General features: G+C 47.6%; 4 protein-coding genes across 4 annotated transcripts; 2 read left to right on the forward strand and 2 right to left on the reverse strand.

The window, feature by feature from the left end:
• Nucleotides 1-1759: 1759 nt before the first annotated feature.
• Nucleotides 1760-2320, forward strand: N7446_012039 (uncharacterized protein; the record flags this gene model as incomplete). The annotated part of the gene is made up of 4 exons (XM_058520781.1): nt 1760-1999; nt 2070-2145; nt 2207-2249; nt 2305-2320. The coding sequence occupies 4 exons, from the start codon at nt 1760-1762 to the stop codon at nt 2318-2320; spliced, it is 375 nt and encodes a 124-aa protein (XP_058367067.1).
• Nucleotides 2321-6703: 4383 nt separating this feature from the next.
• On the forward strand, nt 6704-12539 carry N7446_012040 (uncharacterized protein; the record flags this gene model as incomplete). Its single annotated transcript, XM_058520782.1, has 3 exons — nt 6704-6874; nt 6936-7244; nt 7521-12539. 3 exons carry the CDS (start codon nt 6704-6706, stop codon nt 12537-12539), a joined length of 5499 nt encoding a protein of 1832 aa, XP_058367068.1.
• A 4146-nt stretch (nt 12540-16685) lies between these two features.
• On the reverse strand, nt 16686-17075 carry N7446_012041 (uncharacterized protein; the record flags this gene model as incomplete). Its single annotated transcript, XM_058520783.1, has 1 exon — nt 16686-17075. The coding sequence occupies one exon, from the start codon at nt 17073-17075 to the stop codon at nt 16686-16688; it is 390 nt and encodes a 129-aa protein (XP_058367069.1).
• A 479-nt stretch (nt 17076-17554) lies between these two features.
• Nucleotides 17555-18392, reverse strand: N7446_012042 (uncharacterized protein; the record flags this gene model as incomplete). Its single annotated transcript, XM_058520784.1, has 2 exons — nt 17555-18107; nt 18163-18392. 2 exons carry the CDS (start codon nt 18390-18392, stop codon nt 17555-17557), a joined length of 783 nt encoding a protein of 260 aa, XP_058367070.1.
• Between the last annotated feature and the right edge of the window lie 8172 nt (nt 18393-26564).

Raw genomic sequence — 26564 nt, forward strand, 5'->3', positions numbered from 1 at the left:
CAGTAACCTGACTGATCACCTAAACTTCGACACTTCAACAAATCAGTATGTGAGTATTAGCACCCTCTTTGGATAACCCGAATCCTACCTTGGCGTCACAAGCGGCCTGGTCGCAACCCCCCACCCCCTCCACCCCCAACCCCAACCCCAATGTCCCCAATGTCACCACCCCCAGTGTCAATGTTAATTCCACCACCATCCCCATTGGCAATATTGTTACCCCCGTGGGAAACTTTATCCCAACCCCTAGGCCGACCCCAGTTTTCTATCGCTTCTTCCCCAGTGAGCGCAGTGACCAAAGCACCGCTTAAAAGGGTAAGAAGAGCGAAACGCATTTTTGCAAAGGCGTTCGGCCAAAACGATAAAGAATTCGGTAGGAAAAGAATATCGGTTTGAACCCGTCGTACTGCTCGTGGTAAAGAAGAACATTTTGTCTACCCTTTCAGCGGAGAGGGTTATATGTAGTGTGCTCACGGTCATTCACTAACTGCCTAATTTTTGTACCACTAATGGAATGTTTGGATATGTTACCTAGAATGTAAATCACTCACGTTTTCTCTAGTTATACGGTCGATCAAGTACATTCTTTTGCTTGACTGCTCTAGGGGAAGCCTACGGGATACTTCGAGGGATAGACATTAAGCTTGTATGTGCCCCTTTAGGATCGTAGGTATATAGCTAGCAGTAACCTCCGTCTAGTAGAAGCGTATATTATTATTATTAGGGCCGGATATATCGTCATTCCTAAGCGCCCTAGAAAAGGGTATACGCAGGAGTGGCGGTAGTCTTGGCGTCCTGTCGCGTTAGGCCCGAAGGTAATTAGGCACGAGCGGTCGGATCGGCTTCCAATATTGACACGTTATCTTTTACGGCCGACCCTCCCTCCTGGTACGGTCACATTGTACGTTTTTGCTATTACGTATCAAGCGAGCGCAAGTCGTGTTGGCACAAAGACGCTACGGCACAAAGACGCTACGCTACACCTTTTGTATCATGTTTCGTTTCTTTTTGGCATCGGATATGGGGCCATTGTAGAGTCTCTTCATCACTTCTTGTTTTGCAAACGAGAAATAATTCCCGAAATATATACAGTATACGAAGCACCGAGTTTATTTCCAACCCGGTCCTCCCGTTGTGTATATAGCCTGGCGTATTCTTACTAAAACGGGTAAGAGTAATCATTCGTCTAACCTGTAACAGCTCTTACTATCCGCCGTTCTTAGGACTTGCCTCCTCGCTGAATGGAGGCTGTTATGAGATTAAATAAAAATAAGAGTATATTAGGATGTTCTTAATACAATAAATCTCGCTACTCCTTCCTAATTCGCACTTTGTCTCTCTCACACTCGATAGCAATTGATAAGGGGTTGGGTACGTGCAAAAACACGCTCAAGCCTCAAGATTTAATGTTTTTGGGGGGTGTCAGGAGCATGCAGGAAGACCAATTAGATCCTACGACTCTTTATTCTGATCGCCAGAACATTTTGCCTGAATTTAAGAACGTAGCATAAACCCCTGGACTTCCACATTATAAATGTAAGTTATTCACATTCACATTCCGGGGAACGTGTCCAAACATTCCATTTGTGATACAAAACTTAGACAGTGAATGAATGACCGTGAGCATAGTACATATAACCGCTTTCCCTGAGAGGGTAGAACAAATTGTTCTTCTTTACCACGAGCAGCACGACGGGTTCAAACCGATATTCTTTCCTTACCAAATTTTTTATCGTTTGAAGCAAACGCCTTTGCAAAGATGCGTTTCGCTCTTCTTACCCTTTTAAGCGGTGCTTTTGTCACTGCGCTCACTGGAGAAGAAGCTCTAGAAAAGTGGGGTGGGCCTAGGGGTGGGAATAAGGTTTCCCACGGGGGTAACAATATTGCCAATGGGAATGGTGGTGGGATTAACATTGACACTGGGGGTGGTGATATTGGAGACATTGGGGTTGGGGTTGGGGGTGGGGGTGGTTGTGACGCGGCCGCTTGTGACGCCAAGGTAGGACTTGTGGATATCCAAAGAGGTTGCTGATACTAACATACTGATTCAATTAAGTGCCGGAGATTAGGTGACCAATCAGGTTACTGCGACAACGGTAGTGAATCTCCCAGTTTACTTGGGCTTATCCTTGGACAAACTACGCCGTTAGTCTCTTTCTCGATCGTCCTTGGATTGCAGAGCCATCTGAAAGCTGATATGAAATAGAGGCTGTATCTGTGTCCCAAACCCGCCAGATTGTGATCCTCCTGTAAGACGGCCACAGGCTGCACATTTTGTGACGATGACTAACTGGTGCTCGATAGTGCGCGTCCGGCCTGACCTGTTGTGATGGGGCCTGCGTCAACCTTGATACGGATCCAAGTAACTGTGGAAGTTGTGGAAACACTGTGAGCTTAACCTAACCTTCTTGGCTCTGTCACTGTTCTTATTACTAATATGATAAATTCTCATGTTTCGATAGTGCCCTGCTGGATCTATAACCACTTGCTTATCAGGCAGCTTTATCTGCTCGATATTATAATTCACTACCACGCTGGCCACACCACCGGAAACGCGTCAATTAATTTAAACCTTCTTCTTCAACCACGCACCATGCCAGCAATTTGCACTTAGTCGTTAAAAATTTTAATAGAGCAAGAGGGTAGGATCTCTTTAATTATCTAGGCTTTTAAGAATAAAGAACTCTCTTCAATTCGTGAAGTGTCGCGCCGTTTTAATGTACGATCTACCCTTTCTATCCGCTTTGCGGGTGTATAAATATCGAATTAAGGACAAGAGAATGATCCAGGGGAATACATAGAGATATTTAAAGAACGAGTAGACTATAACGGCCAAGTGAATACCCTATAAACGAATAATCTGTGTCGTATTGCTCTTCTAAAAGCTTTGTAACCTCCTTATAATTGCTACCTATGCTAAGAGGCCGAATATTTCCGATCCTAAGAGTGAAGTGTAAAGGCAATAAGGGCTTAGCCGTAGTTTGCAATGGAAAATAGGGGGGTGAATAGGGCAGTCGGCTAGTCCGATTAGGTGGGCGAAATTGTAGAGGCGTAGCGATAAGTGTAAGGTGGAGAGGTAGAGGAATAGCAAAGAGCAGCGAAGACGGGTCTTTTTATATCGAAGAGCACTAAAGAGAGGCTACGTGACGGCGTATTGAGGCGCGAAATCCAAAAGGGTAAATATAACTCGAAAAGGCAATTCACAGGTCCGCCGTTTACTCACCAAATACGGCGATCCGACGCCGTGGTCCAAGGAGGAAGTCTTGGTATATATTGCTCAGACGCGCAAGACACTGGGGAATCCTCGCATTAACGCGTACCAGTGGGCGAAAAGGATTTGGGCCAGAAGCCATTTCTGGGCGAACAGGGTTCTAAGGCGAATTCGTAATATACGCCTCATCACACATATTTTGGATCCCAGACCTTGACCAACCTGCATGACACATAAGGAATATTATCGCAGTCTGAAAGTGGCACGTTTTGAGAGACCATGGGGGAGATTGGTGCTTTCTAAAGCTTTGGAGGGAAAAATATAAACTCAGTGCCCGGTGTGTGATGAAAGTTTTATCAATGACAGCCCACGCAGGACTTTGCCTACCCTAATAGCCAACGAGGACTGCATTTTTTTCAGCGTGATAACGCGCCAACGCACACAGCACATATTGTCCGAGACGCACTACAAGATCTACATTGAAGTCATGGAATGGCCTCCACATCCGCCTGATTTGAACCCTATTGAGAACTTGTGGGCGTTGATGAAAGCTGAGATTACAAAATTCGGCCTGACCTAATTCCGGTGAAGAATAATGAGCAAACCAAGGCTATTTTAGTAGCTACGGCACAGCTTCGCGAGATCGTTTGAATTTAGATCATTTGAAGCATCTCTCCGAGACGATGCCGCATCGAGCACAGGCTATTATTGAGAGCCAGGGTTGGTATACGCAGTCCTAGTTAAATAATATGAGGGTTAAAACCGGCAGAATATTAGTAATATTTGGTAGGTCCATTAATGGGGTGTTAAAACTTTTGCTTGTCAGCTCCCCACTAAATGCAAAAATGCGACTACATATCGAGTGAGGAGGGCCACGATGACGGAATGTCCTTTTGACTGCGTCAGGCACCCTTGCAGTATTAGCTGATTGCTTCAATTCATCGCACTGCGTTCATGATCGTTTCAGTGAGGGAAGTTATGGGAATCCCAAAGTTTCCTTGACCGGGACGTGTCACTTGGGAAGTATGTTCAATTCTCGGGCTAGAGATTTGACCAATAAGAATAAATTATAAATACTACTCGGCCTCCTTGCATGGAACGACGTTGCTACTTTGACATAACAGCAGATATATAAGTAAAATCCCTTCTTTTCAGACCCGTCTTCACTGGTCAACTAAATCTCAGACCGGGGTTGTTGTGTCTGTATTATTTCAAGAAAACTAACGTTCCCACCCCCAATATGGACATATCTAGGATCCTTGAACAAGGTATAGACGACCCTCTTCGTTCAATTTTTGGCTACTAATAGCAGTTGTTCTTGTTTCAGAATCACCAGACTCAAAAGATACCAGGATATTGAAACCCATTGTTTCGCGTGGGCTTATTGTTACTCAAGTTGAAAGACCTAGAATGCCCATCCCACCACTACATCGCCCCGCTCCATGTCCAAAGAAACGAATAACACATGCGTGCAGACCTTGCCAGGTAAACAAGTCAAAATGTTCTGGCGAGCGTCCAAATTGCCAGCGCTGTGATACGCTGCAACTAAATTGTTGGTATACCTCGAGGAAGTGCGAACGCACAGAAAGGTGAGACTCATTCCGGCCAGGTCTGGTACGGCAGTATTAACGACTCAAAACAGAATGCTCGAACAAATGTCTAGAGAAGCAAAAGATTATAAATTTGTCCTACAGCAGTTACAACCCAGAACCAATGGGGATGACTCCAAATTGATAATGAGCGTGCTGGCGAAGCATGCAACTGGTTATATGAGTGATAAATAATTGTTTACTTAGAAACTAATTGAGCAGGGTAGCTACCAGTCGAATCACTTCACTTTCTTTTATGCAATTTGTTTACCAAACATCTAATTACCTGCTCCCAGCATTTACTATCCGCAATATTCTACTTTTCCACTTTCCAGCCCTGTTTGACTGTTCTTTTGATTAAAGTAGCACTTTCTTGTGTGTTACAGTCTTTCTCATTTTTTTAAAGGGTTGGGGCTCGCTATTCAATTCGGGCGCACCTAAAAGCAATGGATTGTTCACCACACCCAGCCACCTTCAATTAGCCCCTCTTATTCTATTGAGCTGAACTATCTTGTCAAGCGAATAGTTTATTTGATAAAGAAGACAGGTGAATGAAAGATTTTTTGCAGATATGTCACCAGTCGGCAATGCACTCGCTTTCTCCTATCGATGTTCAGCCTCGTATGGCGTCTCCTTCCTTCCCTTGAACGTCTCCAGGTTTGTGGTGGACCGACCAACATCGACACCCGTCGGTCTTTTTTGGAGGAGCAAATGTTCAGTGTGTTTAAGGCCTGATAGCAGAGATAGATATTTATATGGGAGACTTCTTCCGCAGATTGTCATGACAAAATAGGAACATGAGTCGACTCGAATTCTGCAGCAACCAATGGGCAAGATGTCATGATCTAATTAAAGAGAACACGCTACATGTGCCTATAGGGCTTTAGGTAAACAGTGCCAAGCACTGCAACCCCTTCATCCCGAAGCTTAAAATTCTTCGAACCGATTTTCGACGGCGCTTCTCCTCTCTAATGCAGACACTGTTGGTTCGCTTCCAGACAGAATTTTCCAGTCCGGACGAATACATGCAATAGGCGTCCTCTGAACGATTATTGGCTTCCAAGTTGTCTTATTGTGACCTGTCGCCGCTGATCATCAGTACCCCCTCAGAGGGAAAAATAAACGAACGGCACAGGGTAAATATGATAGGATATGCCCCATTATGTCTTGATGTGCCGGGTCGCTAATCATATAGATGAGTCATTAGTGCTGATATTAGGAATATCCTTTCTCAAATCGGAGGGATTGAGGGCGCTTGTGGAGATGAAAAATTACGATCGTGGCGGATAAAACCATTGTGGACACTGGCCTAGGGCTATGCCTTATTCTAGTTAATACACAGGATGATCCGATGAGCCGGTTGATAAGGGATTTGTCACCGGATGCTAGCAGGCCGATCCTGGCGGCAGGTCACACAATGACGTAAGGGCCACACAATCCTGGCGCCAAAACAACACCTGGACGGGTCCCGATCTTTTCATGTGATTGAGTTATCAAGCGGGTCGATCATTGGGTTGTGCAAGCCTCAGGTGGCTCTTTGCGAGTGTTCACTATTGGTACATGTACCCTGCCAGTGTCCTGCATTCCCGTCTCTGAAAGCTGCCCGCTCATTGTGTGGTAACCTTTTCTTTATTTGAGACTGTCAGCTTTTTTATTTCCCATCCCCTTGTCTGGTGCACTATTTCTGCTCAACTTGCCTCTAAGGGATGTTTCTGCTTAGACTTGTCGTGGCCCGGAGCACCTCTGTTGTACACTTTTGCAATTCATAGTCTGTCTTCCTTCGACATGATTGGCTTGTTTGTGCTAATTATCGTGGAGAGGTGTATAGCCAAGTCTATGCTTTTGCATTTGATCCGATTACCCTAGATTGACTCTACTAGCCGCTTTGTCGCTCTGCGCAGACATGATGATCGATACATATCTGGGCCTTCGGCCTCTCGCACCGCGGACCTCCATAGGAGCCAGCGGTGGCGGAGGCGCAGGAACACAGAGCCTTGGAGGAGGCGACGATAAAGACAGACGTATTAGACGATCGTCAACGGCCTGTAGAGATTGTCAAAGACGTCGGACTAAAGTACGTCCCCTTCCTCTGCCTTCACTCCATGCCGGAACGGAAGTTTGACACTTCAGATTAGTGTAGCGGCCATCCCAAGTGCGACGAATGCAGGGTTCATAACCGCGAATGCTTCTTTGATAAAGCCAACGACAGACGTCGCAAGTGCTTTGCGAGGAGAACACAGGATCAGTTACATTACTACCGCCGCTTTACCGAAGATCTAATCTCCCACTTCCCTGATGGCGATGGAGCGACAGTACAACTGATTGTTGACACTATTCGATCTGGGGCAGATAATCAAAACCTACGAGAGCTGCTTATCCGCCTGGACAAGGCTGCCGAAACCGAGGAAGATCCAAATAACCAGGTCCTCCGGACAACCTTTACTGTCAAGAAAAGCGGTCCTTACAGTACTAGCTTACTCGAGTTTTAGCAGCACCCATTTTGCTTACTCATTTGCTACAGTATAAATGGCTACTTCGCCAAGCCATTCACCGCTTCATGAGCATTGGTTAAATAGCGCAGCATCAGCTTGTCCTAGAATTTACACTCATTCTATGATATCAAGGCCGACCAATGGTCTGTTGTAGAACTAGCGCGTACCGTATCTCTTGGAATCGACAGTTATGAGCCCGGTTAGCAAGCGTATCATTGAATAAATCAGTATTCGAGATCGCAAACCTCGAAGCCTTCCGAGCAAGCCTTCGAGCCCCTGAGCAAGTCGCTTCCAGCAAAGTCGCTTCCGAGCAAGCACGCTGAAGCCATCACAAACTCCCTCCGAATTCAAACAAGAGAACACGCCGAGATGTCACTCCCATACGACGAGCTCTACAGACATGAGCCCGCCGACGCTCAACGCTTCGGCCTAGTCCGAGCGAGCATTGTGCTACACTCCTCCGCCCAGTGGAGGACTTGGTACAGCCAAATCCAGACAGTTGCTAAGGGCAATGACGTCTGGGAATACCTCGATCCCGAGGACCAACACCCACCGGCCCTACCGACGAAGCCAGTGAGACCGAGCAAATTCGACTACGAAAGAGAGTCAGAAACAAGCGATAAGCTCACGAAGGAGGGTCGCCGGGAATACCAAGAAGACAGAAAGGAGTATGATACCGACCTAGCCGAGTACAACACTATCAAGCGAGCCATAGACCGAGTCACCGAGCGAATTCGAAACTCACTTGCGCCAGAGCTCCAGCAACTTACCGTTGACGTATTCGACGTACATACCCTCCTTATCGCACTTCGAGACCGTTTCTCACTTGCTGAAAGAGAAAGGAAGCAAGAGCTACGCACCCAGTGGAATGCTCTAGCTTCAACACCAGTCAAAGACTCTGGACTTGACGCAATGATCATGAGATGGGAAAACCTATACCAGGAATGCAAGGCTGCAGAGGTCTCATTCACGAAGGATGCTGATGATGCTATCTACGACTTCCTTACTGCTATCAAGCAAGTGGATCCTCAGTTCTCCTACACTTGGTATCAGAAGACTTTCAGGGAGGAAGGCAACGTAAGCTTCACGAGCATGCTAAATGCGTTCCGAACGGAGAGGACCGTTTTTCGGCCGAAAAAGGGTCTCAAGGCAACTCACGCTTCATTCGCTACGCTAAATGGCCAGGAAGAAGCCGGAAAGCCGCAACCTCAGCGCAAAGCTGGTAGCGGAAATGACCGAAAGAAACTGCCTAGCAATCCTACTTGCGTCTGCGAGGATAAGCATCTCTACCAAGCTTGCCCATATCTCGTCAAAGCTGTCCGACCATCAGGATGGAAGCCTGATCCTAGCATCAAGAAGAAGATCAGCCAAAACACGGAAAAGTTATCTTCAGCAGCTCAAAGAAAAGTCAAAGACCTCACTGCCAAGCTAGCTGAAAGCACCGCAAGCGATACACAAGCGCACTTCGCTGAATTTCGAGAGGACGAATCTCCCTTTAGCTTCCTAACATGGGATGATAAGCCGATAACAGCATTCCCTACCACACAGCAAGCATCAATCAAAGACAGATGGCTAATTGATACGGCTTCTACAAGGCATATCTCAAACAAACGAAGCCTATTCACTGATTTTAAGGAATCAAACGGCACTATCAAGGTCGGAGACACCTACTGCACCCTTCAAGGAAGTGGAAAAGTCAGCATCAAGGCACTTAGTCCTACCACAGGGAAGCCAGTGACAATTACGCTTGACGACGTCGAGTACTCACCAGGATTTCACACAAACCTGATCTCACTTGGAATCATCAAGAAGCGAGGTTTTATAGCGGACTTTGACAACTTAACGATCGTTAGCAAGCAGTCCGGCAAGTGTATTGCAAAGATAGAGGAAATTGGTAACCTCTTCGCACTCTCAGAGGTAGACATACTGTTTCCTGCCTCATTCGCAACAACTGCATTTGCTTCAACCACTAAGCGTTCTACCGTACCGCTTGTCTCAAAAGCAACCGCTGAAACATGGCATCGCCGACTTGGTCATATGCATGATCAACGTATCGAGAAGCTTGCCGATATGGTAGATGGCATCGAAGTCACAAAACCTACTGGTCAAGCACAACAAGACAATCCTGAGCACTGCGAAGTGTGTCAGTTGACAAAAGCGCATCGCCAAGTGTCTCGAAGAGCTCAAGGAGCCACATTCGGACCGCTTGGTCGAATTCACTTCGATCTAATTCCGATCCAAGAAGCCTATAACGGCGACAGGTGGATAACTCATTTCTATATTGATGGCATCCGCTACCATTGGGCTGCAACGCACCCACAAAAGAACGGCTGTCAGGAAGCAGTCACTAGCTTCGTGTCACAAATGAAGACTTGGTTCAACTTGCCGATCCGTGCCTTTCATTATGATAATGAGAGATCAGCAGGCAGAGCTGTCGAGGATTTCCTCACTCACTGCGGTATCGTCATCCAACACAGCATCCCCGGCACTCCTGAAATGAATTCGTTTGCCGAGCGATCTGGGGGGGTGATAATAGCAAGGATGAGATCACTTCTCGAAGACTCTAAGCTCCCTAAGAATCTCTGGCCGGAAGCAGCGCAAGCAGCTATCTATATACTAAACAGATCGCCCACCAAGCTCAATGATGGCCGCTGGATCATCCCACAACAGGAGTTTCACCAGCAAGGAACTAGCACATGGGTTCCGATCAACCTATCAAATCTTCGAGTATACGGTTGTCGCACCTACGTCAGAATTCAGGGGATCCCTCAATCCGATAAAATGCATCGCCGAGCTGAAATTGGCTACTTGGTCGGATATAAAACAGGCAACATCTGGAAAATCTGGTTTCCTAGGTCTAATACCAGCAAGTACGTCCGAGACGCAGTGTTCGATGAGAATATGAACTATTCACACCAGCCGAAAGAAGCTCCAATCATCAGCCAGATACCCTACACAGAGGTTTTCGATCAGGAAGAGCTTGAAGCAGAGCTTGAGCAGGCCCTACGCCGACTTGCTACATCACCAATCATACAAAATGAGCCACAAGATCCGCAAGAAGCAATTGAGACCCGATCTCAACAAATGCCAATTGAACAAGCCGAAGCATCACAACAAGTGTCAAAACTTCAACAATCCACTTCGCCACAATGGCAACAAGTGACCCCGTCACTCACTCCACGAATGACTCCGCTGCCAGCGAGTCTTCCGCCAAGTCCGATACCAAGCGAGGTGCCGCTGCCGACCAGCGTACCAAACTCGCCATTACCGGCACCACTCACGGCCATTCCATATGAGCCTGTTACACCGGATCAAGCGCTTCGTCCAGCTTATCCGCAAGCACCAGAACGAACAGCATTCCAGCAAGTGGACGTAGTTCCAGTACGACCAATTGTCTACACTCCGTCAAGTCCAGCACCGGCCTCCTCTCCAGATCAGCAAGTTCCGGGAAGCTTCCCCACAGCTTCACAAGGTCACCAAGCCATTCGAGATATTAACGGAGACGTCTCTACAGACAACGTTATCCAAGGCACTCGAAGAAGGACAGTGAGAAAGGACCCATACCTTGCGAGTTACTTCACGTACGATGACCAAGATGACCATGAAGGCGTACTAGCTGCATTTGCTTCCGCGCTCTCATCCACTCGCCCAGAACCTCGCTACCATCGCGATGATCTTACTCCTGAACCCCAAAGCTGGAAGGAAATGATTAATCATCCGTTTCGGGACGGTTTCATGGCCGCAGCAGGCCTCGAAGTGGAATCTATCAAGCTCCGTCAAACATTCAAAGTTGAACCACGCCCTCAGGACCGCAGCATTCAGGTCCTACCACTCAAGTGGGTTTTCAACTATAAGTATGACAGCAATGGTTTCCTCACCAAGCTTAAAGCACGAATCTGTGTTCGAGGCGACCTACAAACCATTAGCTCAGACGACAAGCGAGCCGCCACGCTTGCTGCCCGTACAGCCCGTGCAATATTCGCACTCGTTGCTGCATTTGACCTAGGAACCTTCCAACTCGACGCTGTTAACGCATTTCTCAATAGTGATCTCGACGAAGAGGTGTATACGTATATGCCTGAAGGTTTCCACGATTCAACAAGCGTCTGGAAGCTCCTTAAAGCACTTTATGGCTTACGCAAGTCTCCGAAACTATGGCAGCAAGAAGCCACACGCGTTCTTAGAAAGCTTGGATTTCAGCACGTACCAGAGGATATATGCCTATTCACGAAAAATGGAGTCATTGTGTTCTTTTATGTGGACGATATAATTATCGTCTACCACCGAGCGAGATACCAGGAAGCTTTAACGCTGCGCCAACAGCTTAAAGAGCACTGGGAACTTCGGGACATAGGAGAAGCAAGCTGGTTTCTCGGCATTCGCATCCTCCGGGATACTAAGCAGCATAAGCTATGGCTTTGCCAGGATTCCTATATCGCATCAATGGCCGCCAAGTATGGTCTTACCAACGGACGAAAGGTTACAACACCTCTACCAGTCAATCGCATGACTCGGTATACGGGACAAGCAACTAAGGAGCAGATTCACGAATACCAGCAGAAGGTAGGATCAGTCATCTATCCAACAGTCATCACACGTCCAGATGCTGCCAAAGCAGCAAATCACTTGGCCGAGTTCCTCACGAACCCCGGACCCGAACACCGAGAAGCAGCAAACCGCCTTATCCAGTATCTCTACCAAACAAGGTTCCTTGCTCTCGAGTATCATCCAACTCTCACGGAGTCTGCACTCCACTTCTTTAGCGATGCATCATTCGGAGATCACGTTGATCGGAAAAGCTCAGAAGGCTTCCTCTGTAAGCTGTTTGGAGCAGCAGTCGACTGGAAAGCCAGCAAGCAACGAACCGTCACAACGTCGACAACTGAAGCCGAGCTGCTAGCTATATCTGAGGCTGGCAAGTCAGCTATGTGGTGGAAAAGGCTACTTCACGCAGTCAATCTCGACTATCAATCAGGACTAGACATCCACTGCGACAATCAGCAAACCGTCGATCTTCTCACTAAGGAGCAACCTCAGCTTCGCACCAAGCTTCGCCACGTCGATATCCACAATAACTGGCTTCGTCAAGAAGTTGAAGCCGGCACTATCTCAATCAAATGGGTTCCCACAGCCGAAATGGCCGCCGATGGACTCACTAAGCTGCTTCCATCACAGTCCCATGCGCAATTCATTCAGACACTAGGATTGGTCGACATTAAGCACTTGGTGGAGGACAAAGTGGCATGAAAGAGAAGCAGAATGGCTGCTGAGGGGGTGTGTCAAGAAAAGCGGTCCTTACAGTACTAGCTTACTCGAGTTTTAGCAGCACCCATTTTGCTTACTCATTTGCTACAGTATAAATGGCTACTTCGCCAAGCCATACACCGCTTCATGAGCATTGGTTAAATAGCGCAGCATCAGCTTGTCCTAGAATTTACACTCATTCTATGATATCAAGGCCGACCAATGGTCTGTTGTAGAACTAGCGCGTACCGTATCTCTTGGAATCGACATTTACTACTACCCCTCCAGCCTAGATGACCGTGAAACTTACCCCTATTTGGGCAATATCACGTGAACCACTGGATGGATTTCCTCCAGAGCCATATACTCCTATGCTTTTTTCCCAGAATCCGCCCCTTCGACCCCTTCGAATCAAACAAGTCAACATCATAAATATTGGACTGTTGCTTTCTCGGCAATACCGCGGTTACTTCAGACGTATCGGTCGAAAATTTTTTTTTTTTTTTTTTTTTTTGAAGGCAACAAAACGCGTACTTCAAGTGACTGGTCACGACCAATCGCCCACAACTCGCATAATCGGCCTACAGCGTGGACAGTAAGATTCTTTAGAAAGGGGTTTTCCCACACACGCAGAATGGAACAGATGTATTGTAATACTAACAACAACTGCTGGCTATGATATCTTTGCAATTGTGGGGGCTACCAAGAGACAAAAAAATATTTAGTTCCTGATCGGTGATGATGGGCTAAAACGATATTGGTCAACACAGCAGTGTGTAACTGGATGATTTTTATTTTGATCCCACCGCCCAGTCAATTGCTACCCTGGACAGCCGGTGTAAAAGATATGTAGAATTGAGTTCAGGAATGGATCCACTTAACATCCCCACGCGTCATCTACTAATTAGATACCGATTTAAACACCTCTCATGAATTAGTCTTTGGGGAATACTAATCATGGACAAATCAACGATATGGTAGCTTTGCACAAAGTTGAAGTGGCAAAGCATGCGATGGTGCCGTGCACATTTTGACCAATTTATTATAGGCCAAAATTTCGGGGGCTGGGGGTTTGCAGGACCGACCTTCTGCTGATTCGCAAACGGGGTGCTTTTCGGTTATTGACCCCAGGAATCCTTAGTGCGTTTGTTTGCAGTTTAACTTGTTCTTAACTTTTTCTTAACCGTCTGCTGCTTACCATTTATTGCTGACTGTTTGTCGATCATTTGCAGTTAACCGTCCACCCTTCACCATTTACCGTCTGTTGTGAGCATTGTTAATCTCTCATTGTTAAACGTGCACTGTTTCACCATCGCTGCGTTGCTGGCCTATCTTTGCTCACCATATCTTTGTTGAACTTTTTCTATTGAATCTTTTTCTATTGTCTACCCGGCACGCTGGCGAACACATGACACTAGCGTTGCCAGCTCTAGTGGTCATCGAATATTCGGTTACCTTGCACCTTGCCCTCAAAATGACTGGTTGAAAGCCTGGCAGATGCTGGAAAAGCAGGAGAAACTCGTGGCCATGCACCTTGAAATTCAAATTATCGCTGGAGATAAAGGCGACTCACATCGGCTTTAAGATACAGCTGAACGGTGATTGGGCCCGAAGATGGCATCAAGCACGATGTTAATTTGAACGCGCAGAAACAAGTAAATCAGAACAGTGTGTCCTGAAGTAAGCTTTCACTGTCACGTATACATCTATCTTCCTTGGTCAGGATGGCAAAACATAATTCTGTCCGATTTATTTGTTCCCTGGCGGGATCCGTAGTCAAATACGTCACAATACTGCACGACGGCTGCAGCACCCATATCGCGCCCATTCCACTCATCCTCCAGGAGTTTGAAGGCAAACAGTCACCGCCAATCTGCAGGAAGCCTCCGCTCATGATATGTACACGCCCAAAAGCCAACCTATCAGCAAGATAGCATAATTGTCGCTTTTAGATGATTAAGTGCCATTATGTCAATTCCATGCGGAATATATTGATATAGACCGCGCCACTTCAAAACCTGTCGCGTAAACCATGGGAACGAAGATTCTGTGCCATAACCATTTGATAATTCCGGACAGAACAGCCTCCTAAAATCACCCAAGAGTTCCTTCTTGAGGAAGAAGACAACGAAATAGAGAGGGTTTTGCAGCGTAAGCAGGTGCAGGACCATCTATCAGAGGGTTCTGTGACTTCGGATACTTCATCGAATCCCGCATCTAGTCCTACCAAGTCCTACGCCTGGTGTAGGGTCGAATCTCGTGTCAACTTTAGACATAAATCCCGACTTGAATCCCGAGCCAGAACCTGAATCAAATTCGGAACAAGATCCAGAACCAACTTCTGCACCGAATTCTGCACCGAATTCTGCACCGACTTCTGCGCTAGTTTCCGCGTTGAATTCTGCGTTGAATTCTGCGTTGAATTCAGCTTCAGGGTCTGCGAATCCTGCCCTGGTTTCTGCGTTGAATTTTGAGGCTTAACTCTTTGCTTAAGCCAAATTCGGAGCCTCTCCCGAGTCCTCCAACGACATCTACATCAAATTCAGCTCATCCTATACGCCCGAGCTCGATCAGAACTAGTACCGATAGAACAGTTGAGGTTGGCAACACTAAAGGGAAGAAGCGTTTATCTGAATGGCCCCAAGGAGTTGCAGAGCATTGCGAGCAGCCAGCTCAACGGCGGGGTGTAAATAAAGGCTGATGTCGATTTCACGTCCTCCGCATTTAGGGTTCTGATTGGTAGCAAATAAAATAAACCCTACCGTTTACGGAATAGCTCGATTTCAAGATTTCAAGGCCCATTTCAAATTTCATTTCAAGAGGCCAAATTACAGAAATTTCGAAATATTGAAATTACATTTTGCCTTCCCTACTGGGAACAGAGCCCTCGTATCGCGTCTTGTAATGTATTGGATTTAGGGTCTCTGTAAAATACTGTAAATCTCTACGGAATGTTCAAGGCAGGGTTCTGTTGCCGCGGACTGCCGCTTCTATTCGTTCCTGGCCTGTGGAACTACCTATGTTAGCTGACGCAGATCTCAAGGACTTCGATCGCGTGTAAATATGAGCGACAGTCCGTATTACGTTGACTATATCTCTTAGCCCCAAGAGCTCGAACCATGGGAACAGGATACTCAATATTCCCCTCTAACCCCGGGATACTTCCGAAGCCCTTTATGCTCACGATGCAACTGTAGTCCCTCCCTATCCACCTTACTCGACGATGAACCTAATCCCGCAAGCCGACTTCTACCAAATACCACTGCTCCGGGAATCTGAGTGGGAGGAGGACAAGATCCACGACGAGGATCCACCTAGTTGTATCCACTACTTCATAAAATGGCGGGTCACCGTCAACAAGAAGGCCGTGGTGAAGGACACGGAAGACCTAAGCGCCTACGGGCGCAGACGAACTCGGACTTGTGGCCGCTTGCATCCGACAAATAGGTCGGAGATTGAGACATTCCTACCATTGGTTGGATTCCAATGCGAAAGAAAAGTGAGGAACCAGTGGTGGCTGACTGAGAGGAATGTGAGTGGGTGGATACGGCAACATGCAAACGGAAGCCTTTACCATCTTTTGACCTCGACAATCGTGCTGCAGGGAAACTCGAAAACCTGCATTACCTTCCGAATTCAGGATGCACTTAGGATTTAGAAGAGCAACGCTTATGATCGTGCTAACGCTCTGTTCTCCAGATTAGTGATACCGCGTGCAGCCTGCTTTACGCCGCAGTAGACAGTAATTCTGCTTTAGGGGTAATAGAAAATTGCAGACCATGACAGATTGCTGGTCATATCCTGTCTGTGAATTCCCTCCTTCCATCAGTCGACCTCAAAATAGTACCATCCTCTCATGCCAACACGATGCCCTCTCCAAAACGACGAAGATTTCAAGTACTCGCAGCAATTGTTATCCTTACTGGACTCATTGCCCTATTGCCCTCAGGGCAACATGTTATGCAATCGAGCGCCTCAATCATAGTCTCAGCGACTCACCATCTACATCAACCATGGCGCACCAAGACAAAGTACAGACAAGACATTGCCGTGGCTACATTTTTTTCGGGCGAAACAACCCCCGACGATTATGAACAAGAAGACAACTATTTTATCGCCATTCGGACGTTAACATATCAACTGCGGCATTCACCGCGAACCCGTCTTGACCCAACCATCCCCTTTATAATCCTGGTGACCCCCGAAGTAAGGCACGAGAAACGCAAGCAACTCACCGACGACGGCGCGATAGTGATTGAAGTTGATAACGTCAAGACCAATCTCACCGTGTACGTACCCCGCTGGCGCAACTGCTGGACGAAACTCCGTCTCTTCGACCCGCACGTCCTCCCGTTTGAAAGAGTCCTTTTCATGGACGGGGACACTGTTCTGACCCGGCCCATCGCCGGGGTATTTGACGATCCGGCAGCTCAGGTCAGAGACACCCAGAATGTAGCCCACCAGCGCAAGTTGGATGAAGCACCTCTGCCGACAAGGTATCTGTTTGCCGGGAAGCCGGACGCCACGACCTACAGTCATTCTTATCCCCCGGATATGTCTAGCAATTATCTCAACGCAGGGTTTTTTGTGTATTCGCCCTCTGAGGAGATCATGCAATACTACATGTCCGTTCTGGAATTGGAAGGTCGATTTTCACCGGGCATGCCAGAGCAGAACTTGCTCAACTATGCTCATCGTGTGGAAGGGAATATGCCGTGGCAGAAGCTGCACTATAGCTGGAACCAGAACTTCGTGACGCCCGAGGATCTGAAGGAGAGTATAGCTTCGTTGCATGTGAAGTATTGGGATGAGACTCTTCAGCAGGATGTAATTAACTACGCTTTGAGATGGAGGTGGGAGATGGAGGGCTTTTGGGTGGGCGTGAATCAGAGCAGGGAGAGGACCTTAGGGTCTTCTGAGCCTGTCCTTTCTTTCCGGATCTCGGATTAAAGCATTATTTAGACTATTGTGGTAAAACTTGCAACTGAATCATTCTAGAGTTATTTCGATTCCTAGTATTATGACATTGATCTTTCGATACGTTGTTGCGCCCAGAATGCCTCGATCTCGCCTAGATAGCTTGTTGCCTCCGGCGGTAATTGCCAATCGGGGGAGTGCAGTTCAGCCACTTCGAGGAACGTGCTCATACTATTGTTTCGGTCTGATCCTGACGTTCCCGCGAAGTGAACAAGGAAATCACCTTTGCGCAGTTGAAATTCCGGCGGGATATAGTCATTTAGACTTCCGTCAGGAGCCCCTCGATAGGCATTGAACCACCGAAGCGGAGCGTATATGGTGGAGTTTCTAAAATAGTCGTCGTTCTCAAGAAGCTTCCCCAATGCGGACTGGTCACGGAAGACGAGTTGCGTGTCGGGGAAATAGTGTGGGTAGGCGATAACTGCACTTAGCAACTCGACGGACCATGGATGAACCCTGATGGGAAAGACGCCATTGTTGAGCCCATTCCAGTCTTTGCTGAATATAACGTGGATATCAGGAAAATCTGCCGGTGGAAGAAACAGCTCAATCGGAATGTTTGGATTCATGACCACCGTGTCAGCATCGAACCAACTTTGTAATTTCTGGTCAGTCACGCTGGATTCCTAACCAGAAAATATTGACTCACAAGATCCATTCTAGTCGTTCTGTTTTCGGTTTAACAAGTTCCTCCAGTATGAGAGACAGTAGGAACGCAGGTTTTGTCCACACATCATCCAGAATTCCGCTTTGTAAGACATGCATGGGATATCCAAACTTGCGACTGTGCTCTTCATGTGTTTTTAAAGCTCTGTGGTAGACAGAATTGTCTCCAAATACAATCGTCACCTTGGCGATGGACGGTTTTGGAGCAGCCATTTGACCTTTTAAGACTGAGGTGCTGTTTTGCGGTGTAATTCGCGGTAGGAGATATGCGAATGCTGTTTAAGTTAGTTTCATAGAAAGCACATGAGAGGATCTTGCTTGCAGGCGTCAGAAAATGAACATACCATCTCGCTTGAGTAGGTCGGTTAAGATCAAAAACCCAATGACTAGACACAAAAGAGAACTCAGCTTCAGTAGGTAGATTCTTGTTCTGTGGCGATAGAAATGGGCCCTTGAGAGCTTGAAAATTGTCATCTTCGCTCAGATCTAATGGTAGTACTAGAACAACGATTGGAGAAAGAACTACAACATACATAATGTTGACAGAATACAACAAAATTTCTCTAGACAAAGTGTGGAATGATGAAAGCATCTTTCGAATACATTTAAACGGTATCCCGTTTCCGTTCACGTTGATTGTGACTATTTGCGGTGTTCCGTTTTCCGCCGCATTAAGAGGTTTCAATTCCACAGAGGTCAGTTGGAAGGCGAATTATTGTTTCGCAGACGCCCAACTGTATTCCACAGGGCCATTGAGTACAAGAATTTTTGGTACCGTTAGGCTGGAAATCCGATAGTTTGTGCAAATAATGTTCGCGTGAATGAGTCTTTTGCTCTCTGGCTTTCTGTCAAGCTACATCTTTCGACTATCCTTTCGAGATGGGGGCCTTCCGGATGCTAGATATTGTTACTAGCGTCTGGAATTCATCCCAGAGAAATACTGCTATCTTGCTTCTAGCATCAATGGTTTTATAGTCCGTCTCCGGCCGATTCGATTTGGAGGAGCGTGGACGTGTCTAAATTGCCGTAAGTTCCTGTGAATATATTTGATCGTATGCTCGCCGCATTCAGCTTCATTAGCCATTTAAGATGTGGGGAGCGACTGGTTCTGTATTATATCACGAATAAAGTTTAGCTTTGAAAAGGAAATTCTGGGTGCTATATTGCGTAGGTCACCTTAGTCAACACTGCAGATGGTGCGTGAAGGAATGTCTATAGCCTGGAATTGGGGTGACATGGAGGCTGCATGCGTCTCATGTTTCTATAAAATACAGTAATTACAGTACCATAATTTACGTTATATGAAAAGTGCCATTCCGGGCCGGGCACACCGCCCCGGCCCTCTGCCGTAAGGCCTCCGACCTCGTAGGCGGTCAGACCACAGGCCTAGGCCCGCCAGGGACCCAAGCCCCCCGACCTAAACCTCTAGACCTACATGTCGATTCCAAGAGATACGGTACGCGCTAGTTCTACAACAGACCATTGGTCGGCCTTGATATCATAGAATGAGTGTAAATTCTAGGACAAGCTGATGCTGCGCTATTTAACCAATGCTCATGAAGCGGTGTATGGCTTGGCGAAGTAGCCATTTATACTGTAGCAAATGAGTAAGCAAAATGGGTGCTGCTAAAACTCGAGTAAGCTAGTACTGTAAGGACCGCTTTTCTTGACACACCCCCTCAGCAGCCATTCTGCTTCTCTTTCATGCCACTTTGTCCTCCACCAAGTGCTTAATGTCGACCAATCCTAGTGTCTGAATGAATTGCGCATGGGACTGTGATGGAAGCAGCTTAGTGAGTCCATCGGCGGCCATTTCGGCTGTGGGAACCCATTTGATTGAGATAGTGCCGGCTTCAACTTCTTGACGAAGCCAGTTATTGTGGATATCGACGTGGCGAAGCTTGGTGCGAAGCTGAGGTTGCTCCTTAGTGAGAAGATCGACGGTTTGCTGATTGTCGCAGTGGATGTCTAGTCCTGATTGATAGTCGAGATTGACTGCGTGAAGTAGCCTTTTCCACCACATAGCTGACTTGCCAGCCTCAGATATAGCTAGCAGCTCGGCTTCAGTTGTCGACGTTGTGACGGTTCGTTGCTTGCTGGCTTTCCAGTCGACTGCTGCTCCAAACAGCTTACAGAGGAAGCCTTCTGAGCTTTTCCGATCAACGTGATCTCCGAATGATGCATCGCTAAAGAAGTGGAGTGCAGACTCCGTGAGAGTTGGATGATACTCGAGAGCAAGGAACCTTGTTTGGTAGAGATACTGGATAAGGCGGTTTGCTGCTTCTCGGTGTTCGGGTCCGGGGTTCGTGAGGAACTCGGCCAAGTGATTTGCTGCTTTGGCAGCATCTGGACGTGTGATGACTGTTGGATAGATGACTGATCCTACCTTCTGCTGGTATTCGTGAATCTGCTCCTTAGTTGCTTGTCCCGTATACCGAGTCATGCGATTGACTGGTAGAGGTGTTGTAACCTTTCGTCCGTTGGTAAGACCATACTTGGCGGCCATTGATGCGATATAGGAATCCTGGCAAAGCCATAGCTTATGCTGCTTAGTATCCCGGAGGATGCGAATGCCGAGAAACCAGCTTGCTTCTCCTATGTCCCGAAGTTCCCAGTGCTCTTTAAGCTGTTGGCGCAGCGTTAAAGCTTCCTGGTATCTCGCTCGGTGGTAGACGATAATTATATCGTCCACATAAAAGAACACAATGACTCCATTTTTCGTGAATAGGCATATATCCTCTGGTACGTGCTGAAATCCAAGCTTTCTAAGAACGCGTGTGGCTTCTTGCTGCCATAGTTTCGGAGACTTGCGTAAGCCATAAAGTGCTTTAAGGAGCTTCCAGACGCTTGTTGAATCGTGGAAACCTTCAGGCATATACGTATACACCTCTTCGTCGAGATCACTATTGAGAAATGCGTTAACAGCGTCGAGTTGGAAGGTTCCTAGGTCAAATGCAGCAACGAGTGCGAATATTGCACGGGCTGTACGGGCAGCAAGCGTGGCGGCTCGCTTGTCGTCTGAGCTAATGGTTTGTAGGTCGCCTCGAACACAGATTCGTGCTTTAAGCTTGGTGAGGAAACCATTGCTGTCATACTTATAGTTGAAAACCCACTTGAGTGGTAGGACCTGAATGCTGCGGTCCTGAGGGCGTGGTTCAACTTTGAATGTTTGACGGAGCTTGATAGATTCCACTTCGAGGCCTGCTGCGGCCATGAAACCGTCCCGAAACGGATGATTAATCATTTCCTTCCAGCTTTGGGGTTCAGGAGTAAGATCATCGCGATGGTAGCGAGGTTCTGGGCGAGTGGATGAGAGCGCGGAAGCAAATGCAGCTAGTACGCCTTCATGGTCATCTTGGTCATCGTACGTGAAGTAACTCGCAAGGTATGGGTCCTTTCTCACTGTCCTTCTTCGAGTGCCTTGGATAACGTTGTCTGTAGAGACGTCTCCGTTAATATCTCGAATGGCTTGGTGACCTTGTGAAGCTGTGGGGAAGCTTCCCGGAACTTGCTGATCTGGAGAGGAGGCCGGTGCTGGACTTGACGGAGTGTAGACAATTGGTCGTACTGGAACTACGTCCACTTGCTGGAATGCTGTTCGTTCTGGTGCTTGCGGATAAGCTGGACGAAGCGCTTGATCCGGTGTAACAGGCTCATATGGAATGGCCGTGAGTGGTGCCGGTAATGGCGAGTTTGGTACGCTGGTCGGCAGCGGCACCTCGCTTGGTATCGGACTTGGCGGAAGACTCGCTGGCAGCGGAGTCATTCGTGGAGTGAGTGACGGGGTCACTTGTTGCCATTGTGGCGAAGTGGATTGTTGAAGTTTTGACACTTGTTGTGATGCTTCGGCTTGTTCAATTGGCATTTGTTGAGATCGGGTCTCAATTGCTTCTTGCGGATCTTGTGGCTCATTTTGTATGATTGGTGATGTAGCAAGTCGGCGTAGGGCCTGCTCAAGCTCTGCTTCAAGCTCTTCCTGATCGAAAACCTCTGTGTAGGGTATCTGGCTGATGATTGGAGCTTCTTTCGGCTGGTGTGAATAGTTCATATTCTCATCGAACACTGCGTCTCGGACGTACTTGCTGGTATTAGACCTAGGAAACCAGATTTTCCAGATGTTGCCTGTTTTATATCCGACCAAGTAGCCAATTTCAGCTCGGCGATGCATTTTATCGGATTGAGGGATCCCCTGAATTCTGACGTAGGTGCGACAACCGTATACTCGAAGATTTGATAGGTTGATCGGAACCCATGTGCTAGTTCCTTGCTGGTGAAACTCCTGTTGTGGGATGATCCAGCGGCCATCATTGAGCTTGGTGGGCGATCTGTTTAGTATATAGATAGCTGCTTGCGCTGCTTCCGGCCAGAGATTCTTAGGGAGCTTAGAGTCTTCGAGAAGTGATCTCATCCTTGCTATTATCACCCCCCAGATCGCTCGGCAAACGAATTCATTTCAGGAGTGCCGGGGATGCTGTGTTGGATGACGATACCGCAGTGAGTGAGGAAATCCTCGACAGCTCTGCCTGCTGATCTCTCATTATCATAATGAAAGGCACGGATCGGCAAGTTGAACCAAGTCTTCATTTGTGACACGAAGCTAGTGACTGCTTCCTGACAGCCGTTCTTTTGTGGGTGCGTTGCAGCCCAATGGTAGCGGATGCCATCAATATAGAAATGAGTTATCCACCTGTCGCCGTTATAGGCTTCTTGGATCGGAATTAGATCGAAGTGAATTCGACCAAGCGGTCCGAATGTGGCTCCTTGAGCTCTTCGAGACACTTGGCGATGCGCTTTTGTCAACTGACACACTTCGCAGTGCTCAGGATTGTCTTGTTGTGCTTGACCAGTAGGTTTTGTGACTTCGATGCCATCTACCATATCGGCAAGCTTCTCGATACGTTGATCATGCATATGACCAAGTCGGCGATGCCATGTTTCAGCGGTTGCTTTTGAGACAAGCGGTACGGTAGAACGCTTAGTGGTTGAAGCAAATGCAGTTGTTGCGAATGAGGCAGGAAACAGTATGTCTACCTCTGAGAGTGCGAAGAGGTTACCAATTTCCTCTATCTTTGCAATACACTTGCCGGACTGCTTGCTAACGATCGTTAAGTTGTCAAAGTCCGCTATAAAACCTCGCTTCTTGATGATTCCAAGTGAGATCAGGTTTGTGTGAAATCCTGGTGAGTACTCGACGTCGTCAAGCGTAATTGTCACTGGCTTCCCTGTGGTAGGACTAAGTGCCTTGATGCTGACTTTTCCACTTCCTTGAAGGGTGCAGTAGGTGTCTCCGACCTTGATAGTGCCGTTTGATTCCTTAAAATCAGTGAATAGGCTTCGTTTGTTTGAGATATGCCTTGTAGAAGCCGTATCAATTAGCCATCTGTCTTTGATTGATGCTTGCTGTGTGGTAGGGAATGCTGTTATCGGCTTATCATCCCATGTTAGGAAGCTAAAGGGAGATTCGTCCTCTCGAAATTCAGCGAAGTGCGCTTGTGTATCGCTTGCGGTGCTTTCAGCTAGCTTGGCAGTGAGGTCTTTGACTTTTCTTTGAGCTGCTGAAGATAACTTTTCCGTGTTTTGGCTGATCTTCTTCTTGATGCTAGGATCAGGCTTCCATCCTGATGGTCGGACAGCTTTGACGAGATATGGGCAAGCTTGGTAGAGATGCTTATCCTCGCAGACGCAAGTAGGATTGCTAGGCAGTTTCTTTCGGTCATTTCCGCTACCAGCTTTGCGCTGAGGTTGCGGCTTTCCGGCTTCTTCCTGGCCATTTAGCGTAGCGAATGAAGCGTGAGTTGCCTTGAGACCCTTTTTCGGCCGAAAAACGGTCCTCTCCGTTCGGAACGCATTTAGCATGCTCGTGAAGCTTACGTTGCCTTCCTCCCTGAAAGTCTTCTGATACCAAGTGTAGGAGAACTGAGGATCCACTTGCTTGATAGCAGTAAGGAAGTCGTAGATAGCATCATCAGCATCCTTCGTGAATGAGACCTCTGCAGCCTTGCATTCCTGGTATAGGTTTTCCCATCTCATGATCATTGCGTCAAGTCCAGAGTCTTTGACTGGTGTTGAAGCTAGAGCATTCCACTGGGTGCGTAGCTCTTGCTTCCTTTCTCTTTCAGCAAGTGAGAAACGGTCTCGAAGTGCGATAAGGAGGGTATGTACGTCGAATACGTCAACGGTAAGTTGCTGGAGCTCTGGCGCAAGTGAGTTTCGAATTCGCTCGGTGACTCGGTCTATGGCTCGCTTGATAGTGTTGTACTCGGCTAGGTCGGTATCATACTCCTTTCTGTCTTCTTGGTATTCCCGGCGACCCTCCTTCGTGAGCTTATCGCTTGTTTCTGACTCTCTTTCGTAGTCGAATTTGCTCGGTCTCACTGGCTTCGTCGGTAGGGCCGGTGGGTGTTGGTCCTCGGGATCGAGGTATTCCCAGACGTCATTGCCCTTAGCAACTGTCTGGATTTGGCTGTACCAAGTCCTCCACTGGGCGGAGGAGTGTAGCACAATGCTCGCTCGGACTAGGCCGAAGCGTTGAGCGTCGGCGGGCTCATGTCTGTAGAGCTCGTCGTATGGGAGTGACATCTCGGCGTGTTCTCTTGTTTGAATTCGGAGGGAGTTTGTGATGGCTTCAGCGTGCTTGCTCGGAAGCGACTTTGCTGGAAGCGACTTGCTCAGGGGCTCGAAGGCTTGCTCGGAAGGCTTCGAGGTTTGCGATCTCGAATACTGATTTATTCAATGATACGCTTGCTAACCGGGCTCATAACTGTCGATTCCAAGAGATACGGTACGCGCTAGTTCTACAACAGACCATTGGTCGGCCTTGATATCATAGAATGAGTGTAAATTCTAGGACAAGCTGATGCTGCGCTATTTAACCAATGCTCATGAAGCGGTGTATGGCTTGGCGAAGTAGCCATTTATACTGTAGCAAATGAGTAAGCAAAATGGGTGCTGCTAAAACTCGAGTAAGCTAGTACTGTAAGGACCGCTTTTCTTGACACTACATCCCCAGATATTGTTGAAATTTAGAATGTCTAATGATGGAGGATGAATGAAGCATGCAAAACAGTCTATTCCAGAGAGGTGTTTAAGTCTGGTCTCTTTCTCATTGAGAAAGAGACCCTATTTAAATGGAAGGGAATCCCCTGAACTATACTCTTTTTGAGGAAGGATTCAAGCTGACTGATTCATGCCTGATATATCTGGTATACACCATCTATTCATGCAGGAATCTCAACAGATATATCTCCACGGGCTTCAGTCGCTAAGGGTCATGTGGCTTGACCGGTCCCAGGTCGACCATATCCTGGGAATATCAATTCCGGGAGCGGACGAATCCCGTGATAGTCGATCCTGGGATATGATTTTGTGTCAAGGATATAGATGAAGCATGCGGAACGGATGGAGATATGCACATGGTGTACATGGGTGCCCCTGAACGCGAGGAAGCTATCTTTCTTTCGCTTCCTCGCGCTACGTCTTGTATCTAGAGTCAACTATAGTTGTTCCCAATATTGATTGTTCATCGTGAAACACTATCAACCTCTATGTATACGTGAGACCCTCACATTATGGGATATAATTGATTATGGGATGGTCCATTTCAGGCAAGGAACGTGCCCGGGATAGAGAGAGTTCCAGGATGGTGAGTCATGGGATTGCAAATCTTGGAATTTATTCTGTTCCAGAACACTCTCTCCTGTGCTTCCCGTATCCCAGGCCAGTGCTGGTCCGGAGTCACGTGTATTTGACGGATAAATATTTTCACCGAGATCCCGCCCAGCTGACAGTGACGACAGGGAGGAGAGTTTCACCCCCACCGTCGCGTCGGAGTTGTCCGTCTTTTCCCTCCCTTATTCACAATAGTGATGAGTGGAAGCAGCTCCCCGGACTACAAGGCGCTTTTCCTCAAGGAAGCCGCGCTGAGACGGCAGGCAGAAGAGAGAGAGAGGCAGGCAGAAGAAAGAGAGAGGCAGGCAGAAGAAAGAGAGAGGCAGGCAGAGGAACGGGAGAGGCTACAGAGGGAGCGCAACCGACCCACGACTTTTCCAGAGTTCATCCGACATTGCCACGATCTCCTTTGGACGCCACTCCGAGCCCAAACACCGTCTCGCTCCACGACAGGCAAAATTCCCGCTCCTATCGGAAAACACTGTCCCCTACGACTGCTTCCGTGGACTGACTGTGAGGATAAACAGCGGGAAATTTACGAATCTGTCTGCCGCTACCTGCAACCGACCGAAGGGGATGCCCGAGAGTTATTTACGTCACTGGTTGCGTTGGAAGACCACGGCCGACGATTTACGCGCCGACCGATTAGCAGCGAACAGGACCTCGAGACCTACGAACGACTCGCCGTTGAAGACCATGTGCACGATATCGTCGCTG

Source organism: Penicillium canescens (genome assembly GCF_028828765.1).
Source record: "Penicillium canescens strain IBT 15451 chromosome Unknown utg000009l_segment0_segment0, whole genome shotgun sequence".
In the NCBI taxonomy this organism is placed as follows: Eukaryota; Fungi; Ascomycota; class Eurotiomycetes; order Eurotiales; family Aspergillaceae; genus Penicillium; species Penicillium canescens.